Source organism: Lactuca saligna, chromosome 1 (genome assembly GCF_052625555.1).
Source record: "Lactuca saligna cultivar CGN05327 chromosome 1, ASM5262555v1, whole genome shotgun sequence".
NCBI lineage: Eukaryota > Viridiplantae > Streptophyta > Magnoliopsida > Asterales > Asteraceae > Lactuca > Lactuca saligna.
In genome coordinates this window covers 116,277,400-116,288,921 of record NC_136417.1, presented here as the reverse complement: position 1 = coordinate 116,288,921, position 11,522 = coordinate 116,277,400, and the positions used below count along the sequence as shown (strand labels likewise).

Here is an 11,522-nt window from a genome sequence, read left to right as displayed (position 1 = left end):
AATATATTGTTAATCAATTCTAACAGAAAAAATTGTTAATCCATTTTGAACTAATATATTTGGCTTACTTTCCATTCTTCATTAGGATTCAAAACCGACTTCTCAATTGTTGATGCCTCTACAAAATGAATGTGTTTGTACTCATCATCTATGTGGCAACTGGTAAACTTAGAGCCAAACCAAGTCAAAAAATGTACCATGTATAAGTGGAAACCACATTGCAACCTTGTTACATTAAATCACAATTAGCCATGAGGGCATGTTTATATATGTTAATATATATAATTATACTTTGAAAACTATCCTTCTATAAGACATGTATACTTATATATTGAAAACCATGTTGAAGTATGCTAGCACAATTCAATGTAAGTCAAACACTTAACATAAAGCATAATATTTCATAGAATACATATGGTTTTCGGTTTAGGGAATCTAATCCCATACCAAAACCGAAACCACTTGCTTTATGAAACCAAGAACCGAAATCTCAATTGTGTTTATCTGTAAGATCGAAATCACCCCCCCCCCCCCCCCATGTGACGTCTAGGACCGAAAACACACCTTAGGGGACCACTAGGACCGAAATCTCTTCCACTTAGGCCAACCCCCCCCCCCCCCTAAAAGTCAAGATAAGATGCAAGTGGATTGGTTTATACTCTTCGAATGTAATAAATTACACATCCTAACGTAAACATCACATCAATTTCGACCCCACATATATATATATATATATATATATATATATATATATATGTCAACCGGAATCATACTTCATTTTCATACAATTTCCCTGCGAAAACTCTTCAATTGTCTTTCAAAATTCAATAGAAAACCTTCATATCTTCAAAGCACTTACCCAGTTAATCTTCAAATCTTCTTATTTCATTCAAGAACGCTTCGCATCTTCATCCAAAATTCCTAGAGATCTTGTATGTTACTTTGAATTACTTTAGTCTTTTAAAATATTTAACATATAAATTTAACTAATTCATACATAATATTATGTGTTAAATATTATTAGGATATGTTTATTTACACGTGTTCTAACTCGAGGATCATCACAACCATATCATACCCAACTAAGAACACACACCCAAGGTGAGTTCATACCCCTACGCTTTTACGATTTTTCATTGTTTTAAGGGAGAGGGGGGGGGGGGGGGGGGGGGAATACAAGTAAAACACAAGGAATTTTGTGTTGTGTTAATATTTAAACTATTTCAAATAGTTCCAATGGTCGCTTATATATATATATATATATATATATATGTATATATATTCATAATATATGTATATATATATATATATGTATGTATGTATATATATTTGTATATACATATATATATATATATATATATGTACATATATTATGAATATATATATATATATATATATATATATATATATATATATATATATATATATATATATATATATAAGTATAAAACTATTTAAACATGTTAAATAAAAAGAATATTTTCCAAATTATTTATTAACGTTTGAACATAAATGTTAAATTTCACGAAATATCCTTATCACAGATTTACGATATCAAACATACACTTTTAAACTATAATTGGTATAGTTTATGAAACATACGTACTATTTTACGATTTCGGGATACAATACAGAAACAAACATATGAATTATAATAGGTATAGTTTATGGAACATATGTATTAATTTTATCAAGTTCATGTTACAATACAGAAACAAACATTAAAACTACAATGGATATAGTTTATGAGACAAACATACAGTTTATTCATTACAAAATGGCTTTTCATTGTTCTACACATAACCATCAATATAGCTTTGTGAGACATATCTCAAGTACTTATCTAAGTACCAACCAAGCCATGCAATTATAACCAGAGTCTTCTGGAGGGAGAGCTTGACACTTATTTATAGATCTATATGAGACTGACAATCCCGCACCTAAACTATTAGCTCCAGTTAGGCCAACAAGCCTGAGGTAACAAATGTCGTACCGATTCTGATGCCTGAAGAATGTCGTATTCATGCCATCTTAGGTCATCAAGCATGGTTATAATAACTTACAATTTGGTATTGAATAATACAACTAGTGTATGAATACGTAAACAACTTCATATAGTTTTAATTAAATAATAGAAACATAATACAATAATTTACATTACAACTGGTGAATCCAAACACATATGTTTACAGGGTTTTCATACAAGTACAGTTACAACATACTATTTTCTGGTATAGTGAAACTTACATTTCAAAGAAAACATTCATTTTCATATGGTTTTATTTAATAATAAAAATAAGATATAGTATTTCAGAATACAACAATACTTATACATTTTGGTCGTAAGGTAATTAAGACTACAATTTATTTACAATAGAAAATATAGGATTTTTTGGAAGAAAACACGTACATTTTCAAGAAACAAATGAAAAATTTCTAATACAAAACTGCTTATGAAGTCACAAACTTAATTGTTGACACTCTTTTCAAAACTATTTTGTATTCTCAGGGAATCAGTAAACAGGTATCCATACAGATTTTGAAAAGACGAAGCATATTACAGTCACATTTTTTAGTTTTTGCTATATACTTTTGGTGTCAAATGTACATTGATTTGAACACAGATGTAAAAACTATACTTTATCAATGTAATGGTTGTTGTGCTTTGATTATATTATTCAATTGTGGTGATACTGTAAATGATGTCATCCGCCCCCCGAACATTTCTGTCATTCCGGTTTGGGGGTGTGACAATCTCCAAAATCAGCCATGACTTTTGTATTTCCACGTATAAAAGTAGCTATAACATTGGACATTAAAGTGACCTTAAGAGATTGTGTTTACCTTTCAGAATTTATTGCAAGAATTCATAACCTTCTTGAACCTTGCTTCAGTAAAGTTAGTACACACAAAAAAAACATTACAATTTGCATAAGCAATGTTTGTACACACACATAACATAACAAAAACCAAGTAGTTGCAATCTAACTGGTTTAACTTTAACACATTAAAAAGAACTTATACTAACTAAAAATCTAAGAAAATACAGAAAACCTAAAAGAAAAGCACACACAATAAGTTGAAAAAAATCTCAACTTGTATAAATGCAAGTAGGACCTCCATGATTTCTATTCGACAAGTTTGGATAAATGCTCCAAGTCACCCTCCCCCACAAAATTCTTACTTTTTGTATCCAATTTTGATGAATTGAAAACACACACACACACACACACACACATATATATATATATATATATATATATATATATCAAATTAAATAACAAATTACATCTTTTATATATTACACAAATATACTCTCCATGAAAAATTGATAAGGAAAAGAGAACTGAGATTAACCTGGTATCCAAAAATAAAAATGAAGCCGACCCAAATGAAGAGTCCTCCAGCAACCCACTGGAAAACGGGAAACGACAACTGGGGAGTTGACATTTTAACTAATTGAAAGTTTGAATTGAAGAAACGATGTCGATAGAAGAGTACGTAAAACCTTATTCCAACAAAACCAATTGGCGACCGACAATAAGTGAGGAGATGCAATTTAAGAAAACAACAATCAATTTATTACAGGAAAGTAGAAATCTATAAAAAAAACAAGAATCGTTGATTACCGAGTTAGTATCAGTGGTTAGAGCTTGTACTCGGTATCACTAGAACGTCGATTCAGTGCAACTCGATTGCTAGATATTAAGGAGGAAGGTGTTTTGTTGCGGCAATTTTGTATCAGTGGCTAGTCAACATGTCTTGAAATCGATCAACGATATCATTATTAAGAACTTATAGAAACACATCATTTCCAGTAAAAATGACTAAACAATCGTTTTAAAACATAATCATTCATGTTGTTCCGCTACTTATTCTATCTACACTTGCTGGAACAATATATATATATATATATATATATATATATATATATATATATATATATATATATATATATATATATTTTACATAGTTATCATATCTCATGCATTAAAAAAATGGTATAGTCTCTTTAATTGAGAATATAAAAACATAAACCTTGTTTAAAAATTTTCTTTATTATGTAAAACAATTTCTTTTGAGGATGTTAGTACCTCCACCACCCATATAGCTCCTCCACTTCATCATCATATTTTCCTTTTCATTTTTCTTTTCCACGACATTCAGCCCACGGTTTTTATCACCTAAATCCTACATAAGGTGTCTTTACTATGATAAAACCATTACATACCACCTCCCATCCGAACTCCCTCCGGCCTAACTTTGCCACCTCCTCATCCGAACGTTTTAAAAATAAAAAATACTTATATTTACTTGAACAACCTTTTATTCGTTTTAAATCCTTGTGTTAAATCCAAACAACGGTGATCCTATCCGTCGATTTCGTTATGATGACGTGTCGATGCATCAATGGTTATGTTGTTCCTGATCAAAAAATTCGTGGTAGCATCTAACCGCCAAACCAAATGACCTTATGACCTTTTAACCCATCAACAATTCTTTTTTCTTTCTACACCTACTCTCTCTCTCTCTCTCTCTCTCTCTCTCTCTCTCAAACAGTTCCATGGAATCTTCAAATCGCTGTTCAGTTATCATCATCGGCGCCGGAATTTCAGGTGAAACGATCAATACATTCATGTACATCTATTGATTTGTGTACATTTATGTATGTAAACATTATGTATCTGTTTGTATAGGCATATCGGCCGCGAAGGTATTGGCAAAAAACGGAGTTGAGGACATTTTGATCCTAGAGGCGTCTGATTCCATCGGTGGGAGGATTAAGAAACAGAATTTCGGAAACGTAACGGTGGAGCTCGGTGCCGGTTGGATCGCCGGTGTTGGTGGAAAACAATCAAATCCAGTCTGGGAACTCGCTGTTCAATCCGGTCTTCGTACGTGCTTCTCCGATTACAGCGATGCTCGTTATAACATTTACGACCGAAGGTACACATACAATAGAGCATACACCTAATTTTCTATAACAAGTATTTTATCCACCGATGAAGAATGTCATACAACGTTTAAACAAATTTAAGTTATCTATATTTATATTGTGCTCTATAATTCCATCGGCGCATTGTTTTCGTATTAATTTGTTTTTGAAGCTTGTAATTCGTAAACTAATGAAGTTTGTCACGAACAATTGAATCATTAATTATCGCGTTCAATTCGCATAGAAAAATAAGGAAAATCCGTAAGTTTTTTTACTTGTTTAATCGATAATCAATACAATCGACTTTACATATTACGTGATTAGATACGTATGATTTTTGTGAGAATTCTCCGTTTTCGTTTGATTGATTGATTGATTATTGCGTTATTGATATGGCGTTAATTATACGGTTGCAGTGGGGAGATATTTCCGAGTGGGTTGGCCGGTGACACGTATACGAAGGCGGTTGAGTCGGCGATGCAAAAGCTAAGGACTGATCGGGACATCCTTCTTTCTGCTGACGTGTCCGATATTCCCGAACTTTCCACGTAACTATCTCTTATCGCTTTCACGCACACAACGAGCCATTGTGTGTTTTGCCTTTTGGCTTCTTTCTGTTCACGTATTTTTTTTTTCATCGTCTTCTTTCCCATTTTCTAATCAGTTTTGGTAATTTAACCTTTTTGTATATATATATGTCACCTTCACTTTAATAGTTTTATGTTGAAATGGATTTTGATTCTGATTCATATTTGTTCTTTTCTCCAGCATACCCGAAACACCTATTGAGCTCGCAATTGATTTTATCCTTCATGATTTCGAAATGGCTGGTTAGTGTCACAAGTCACAACCCATTACCTTACGCTTATTAAAAAAAAAAAAATAGTTCTTTAAAAATATATATTTTAATAGGAATAAACCAACATATGTGCGCCCATTATCATTTTAAACTTCCATTTGGCTTTTGGCACGAACTTTTTGCCGGATTTTCGTACATTTCCGCTGGAAGTGCTTCATTTTTCACTTAAAATATTTATCTACCCACAGAAACATTCAAAGAAATTAATTTAATAAGATACATGGGTTATACTTTCATTTATTTTCAAATATATGAAAGTACATTGTAATTGGTTGTATTTAAATCATATTAAAATTCTTATTTTGTAGAGGTTGAGCCAATATCAACATATGTGGATTTTGGGGAGAGGGAATTTTTAGTGGCGGATGAGAGAGGATACGAGTATTTACTGTATAAAATGGCGGAGGAATTTTTATTTACATCTGAGGGGAAAATCTTGGACAATCGTCTAAAATTAAACACTGTAAGTACAACACTGAGATACAAAATAATAAATTTCTGATGAGTGAGATTTATTTGTTTTTATTTGCCAGTTAGTTTTTTTGTTTTATTAGCCAATATACAGCTAGTGAAAGTTAAATGATATGAAGTGATTAGATTCTTAGAACTATTTAATTAGTCAAATCTGAAACTCATTAAAATGAAAAAAAAAGGAATAATTGTTTTTCATTTGTTCCTTATAGTACTTTCCTTTTATTTCTTCTATTATGAACTTTATTTTAATAATTCTCATTCTAGCAATGTCATTCGGATACAACTCATTTTTTAGATATTAGTTGCTATAATAAACACACAAATAAACGTAATAATAACGACCTACTTTTTGTTATAATATCATACTGTCATTTTTTTAAAATTATTACAATACTGTATTTTGAAAATTTTACCAAATTATGTCAATTAATCGCAAATACACAACTTTTTATGTAATAGAGCAAGGAAATAATAAAATGTAGGCATAACTGAGTTGATTTTTTCATGTAATTTAAAAAAATAAAAATAAATAAATAACATGCGTTCATCATACAAAATATATTAAACTGCCACAAAAAGTAATAAATTTAAAGATATTACAAGTACCTTTATGTATTTGTTCGTTAGATCTATTATTTTCATTTATTTCATAATTTACCATTTATGCCGAAAAAAAAAACGTTTATTCAAATTATAATAATGTCATCTACAATCTACACATGTAAATGATTTTTCCTTTTTACAATTGAATTCAGTTTCCATACTATAATACCATAAGTCCGTAATCCGCAAAGACGATATACAACATATGATCACCATTAAGTCATTTCATATTTTGTACTTTTTTTTCTATATTTTATTCTAACTATTTTTATTAATTTTACTAGAACATGACAAACGGTGTCTTTTTCATTCTTTTACAAAAATTGGTCCCTATATTCATGAATTGATAAAACAAACAGAAAAAGACAAAAGAAAAGGTAAATTAGTCATTTTATATTTTTACATGTGGTTAACTAACTGGGATATATGGTAACAACAAAAGCTACCAAAGTTGATGGAATTAGCAACCGTGAGAACTCCTTTTGCTAAATTTTTTAAACTTAGACTAAAACCATATGAAAGTGATAACCACAGGGACCATAACTGTAATTAAAGGAAAGTGATTCGTATTGTTTGAGTTTTTTTTATGAATGGTTGTAGTGATGAGTCATTACGTGCATGCATGTTATCATGGATTGCAGGTTGTGCGGGAATTACAGCACTCGAGGGACGGCGTTACCGTGATAACGGAGGATGGTTATGTTTATGAAGCCAACTACGTAATTTTGTCTGTTAGTATTGGCGTCCTTCAAAGCCACCTCATCTCTTTCAACCCCAACTTGCCTGTGAGATTCTCTCTCAATCAAATCTGTAATTACTTTTTATTTTTATAATAAGACAAAATTAAAAAAAATAAAGGAGCACATCGGAAAAAGCACTTTGGATAAGAAAAAAAAAATCATTCCTTAACTTTTTACTTTCTAATTTAACGTTAAAATATTGGTTTCTCCAAGTTTGCCTTTAACATAAGCTTTACTCGACAACGCCAACCATGTCTTCGTGCGTGTGCAAGTTATATGCATTTTATATTGGTGAAAAATAACAATGTTCTCTTTTTAGGAAAAATAGCGATGTTTTTAAAAATTTAAAATTTACTCATAGCATCAATTTTTTTACCTATATTGTCGCAAAGAGGCCAGGGGTGGATCCAATAATAAAAAATTACAATGATACAATATAAAAAGCAATGGAAGTAGGGTGTTATAAATATAATAGACAAAATGTTTTCGTTTATTCTTAGACACTGCACATGCCTATGGAGTAGCCAACATTAACGTGTGTACTATGAATCTTGTGGCCACTACCCTATTATATATGCTCTAAATTAATCTCCATCACATTCTTCATGCCACATGTTATCTATCTCTTGTCCTTATTAAGCTAATAATTTCACACAAAAAGATACACCTAAGTTTTATTTTGTATCTATCATATCAATGCGTATAGATTCCAACCTTTTTGCTAGCTTATGATTGTCCATTCATTTGTTTACTACAACAATACAACATCCTACATATATATTTAATTATTACATAATTGTACTTTAAAATGATCTCTAGCAATCTCATCCAAATCCAAATAATTCTTTTTACTGCTTTTCAAAGCAGAATGCGAAAATAAGAGAAAAAAAAAATGAAAACAGGATGCGAGAATAATTAATACATAAATAAACGAAAGCAAGATGCTATTATTTACATCAAGTTAAAGTAGTTAGCATCATGGACCATGTATTAATAGGAAAATTGGACCTCAATTTTTTATTCGATCATTTTCATAGTCTGATACCATGCTCTATTAACTACGTTTCACAATATTCTCCCAATGCTATGGATGAATCAGCTGGTTTTGATAATAAATATTAGGAAATTCCAATCAAGGGAAAGTGATATTTCTTGTCCACATTACATATTAGTCTTCTAAATTGATTTTTCTCATTTAAATATTCTTTAAAGGCCAGTTTTGTAACTCCCCAGTAATATATATCTCTATCTTGAAATAATTTCACAACTTTCTGTTTACCTAGAAATACATTAATTTTGCTTCGGAAAAGATTACAAGAATTTTCCACGAGTAAAAGTTGTTTTTATATCTTGATGACATTACTTTATGTGGGTATAATTATGAAAACACAACGTTGTAATAAAATGAAATAAAAGTACGATGCTATAAATAATAAATAAATGAAAATATGTTGCTATTTCTTAAACAAAATCCTTTTGGCATTCTAGGATAATAACATAACATGAAACAAATTCTCAAAATTGTTGTGCTTTTTTGGGACCATGGTTGATTAATTAAAGAGGAGGAGTTATTGTTCTTGTTAGTGGACCTCTGTTGATGTAAACCTCGTATGAAAAAATGGGAGATTTTGGGTGATTTAAAATTGACGAAAATTATATTTTATAATAACAGAGGTGGAAAATGGAGGCCATTGAAAAATGTGATGTTATGGTGTACACGAAAATCTTCTTGAAATTTCCCAAGAAATTTTGGCCTTGTGGGCCCGGAAAAGAGTTCTTCATATATGCCCATGAACGAAGAGGCTACTATACATTTTGGCAGGTTCGTTTCATTTATTCTTTGTTTAATATTTAATATATTATTATTGCATGATTCACGTTTGTGTATTTATTTAAATAAATTAATTAGCCATCCTTCACTTCTCCTATAAAATAACATTAACTAGCTTAACACCATCTTAAGAGGGTGTTTGGCATGTAGAATATTTTCGGAAAAACCAAAGTTGTCGACATTTGGAATTGGATGCTTTTGGCAAACAAAAAACAGGAATCAAGTTAAATAATACGAAGTTCATAATTTTTCTATGTTATTTTATTTCAATTTTGTTTTCATATATTTTAGGACAATATACAACAAAACAGTTGTACTCTCACATTTCATTTTTCATTTGTCGACATAAAAGTAATTCTTTTTAAAAAAAAAAAACCATTTATCAATTAATCATTGACCTATTGTAATAAATAATTTGATCCTAAGATCTTTAATGTTGAATGTATCGAAACAGCACATGGAGAATGCATACCCAGGGTCAAACATTCTCGTTGTGACATTGACAAATGGGGAATCAAAACGTGTTGAATCCCAATCAGACCATGAAACAATGAGAGAAGCAATGGAAGTTCTTAAGAACATGTTTGGGCCCGACATTCCAGAAGCTTCCGACATTCTTGTTCCACGCTGGTGGAATAATCGCTTCCAGCGTGGCAGTTACAGTAACTACCCTATCTATGCTGACTCAACAATGTTTGAAAACATCAAGGTCAACACCCAACACGCATCCTTCCTAATACTAATTTTACATTTTCTAACCCTTATATATTTGTTACTCTCATTACATAACAAAGAGTAAATTACACGAATGGTCCCTATGATTTAGGTTAATTTGCGCGTTTGGTCTCTAACTTATTTTTTTAACTCGGAAGGTCTCTACTGTTTGTTTTTGTTACGCGCTTGGTCCCTATCTTACCTAAAAAGACTATTACGCCCTTCATTTTTTTAATTTATTTAAATGAACACTCCCCTAATCCCACCCCTCACCTTACCTCACCTACCTCATTATTTTTTCCTCTTTAAATAATAGTCTTTTTAGATAAGATAGGGACCAAACGCATAACAAAAATAAACAGTAGGGATCAAACACGTAACAAAAACAAACCATAGGAGCCTTCTGAGTTAAAAAAATAAGTTAGAAACCAAACACGCAAATTACCCTAAACCATAGGGACCATTCGTGTAATTTACTCCATAACAAAACACAACATATGAAAATGAAACAAAAGTAGAATCTTTAATTTTGTCCCAATATTAACTTACATTTCGTGTCATATATTCATCATTAGGCTCCTGTAGGACGAATCTTTTTCACTGGAGAACATACAAGCGAGAGGTTTAGTGGCTACGTCCATGGTGGTTACCTAGCAGGTATTTTCTGGAATCAAAGTATATATATATATATATATATATATATATATATATATATATATATATATATATATATATATATATATATATATATATATATATATATATATATATATATTGCATTAGAATGATTGGTGTTATGAACAGGTATAGAAACGGGAGAAGGTTTGTTGGAAGAAATGAAGAGTGAGAAAGATAGAGAAACGAATAGCAAATCAATTTTAGAACCGTTGCTAGCACTAACATTATCACAAACAGAAGCAGTGGGTGGACTCCAAACATGTGATATTCATAGGCACCTTTTCCATGGGAATACCAAAAGGGAGGCCATCTTATGACTACAAAAACCACAACTTGTAGATAACACACACATGATTCATACCTCAAACTTAACACCCCACATTTCGATATGGTAGGGTAGGTAGGGTGGGAGGGGGGAGGGGGTGTATGGGGTGGGTAAATAGTGAGGTCCTTCATCAATTGTTAGGTTGTGCATCAAAGGAAGTCGATGGATTATAAGATGTATTCATATTGTTTTCGGGTAGTCACATAGTAAGATTAAAAATTTTACCATTTGGATGTAACTTTTAAACTTTTGTAATTAGTTTTGGTGCCACAATTCGGCAAAAAGTGTTATGGCGTGTTAAGTTGGATGTAATGGAAGTACACAATGAAATGGGATATTATCAAGGAATGGAAAGGTTGTGG

At 31.2% G+C, this 11,522-nt stretch overlaps 1 protein-coding gene across 2 annotated transcripts; it reads left to right on the top strand.

The window, feature by feature from the left end:
* The first annotated feature begins 4,286 nt into the window (after nucleotides 1–4,286).
* Nucleotides 4,287–11,237, top strand: PAO1 (polyamine oxidase 1). Of its 2 annotated transcripts, XM_078992387.1 has the most exons (10): nucleotides 4,304–4,616; nucleotides 4,698–4,947; nucleotides 5,353–5,484; nucleotides 5,705–5,766; nucleotides 6,104–6,258; nucleotides 7,514–7,657; nucleotides 9,285–9,434; nucleotides 9,898–10,152; nucleotides 10,733–10,814; nucleotides 10,962–11,237. In XM_078992387.1, the coding sequence occupies exons 1-10, from the start codon at nucleotides 4,565–4,567 to the stop codon at nucleotides 11,150–11,152; spliced, it is 1,473 nt and encodes a 490-aa protein (XP_078848513.1). In that variant the 5' UTR covers nucleotides 4,304–4,564; the 3' UTR covers nucleotides 11,153–11,237. The 2 variants fall into 2 exon arrangements, with proteins under 2 accessions (XP_078848522.1, XP_078848513.1); XM_078992396.1 differs by lacking the exon at nucleotides 7,514–7,657 and having other exon boundaries at nucleotides 4,287–4,616.
* Nucleotides 11,238–11,522: the final 285 nt, after the last annotated feature.

What these genes read in the sequence shown, in the direction of transcription:
- PAO1 (XM_078992387.1), top strand. Translation starts at nt 4,565, where the DNA reads ATGGAATCTTCAAATCGCTGTTCAGTTATCATCATCGGCGCCGGAATT. An exon ending in CAATGTTTGAAAACATCAAG is followed by an intron (nt 10,153 to 10,732) that starts GTCAACACCCAA and finishes ATTCATCATTAG; the next exon opens with GCTCCTGTAGGACGAATCTT. An exon ending in CCATGGTGGTTACCTAGCAG is followed by an intron (nt 10,815 to 10,961) that starts GTATTTTCTGGA and finishes TGTTATGAACAG; the next exon opens with GTATAGAAACGGGAGAAGGT.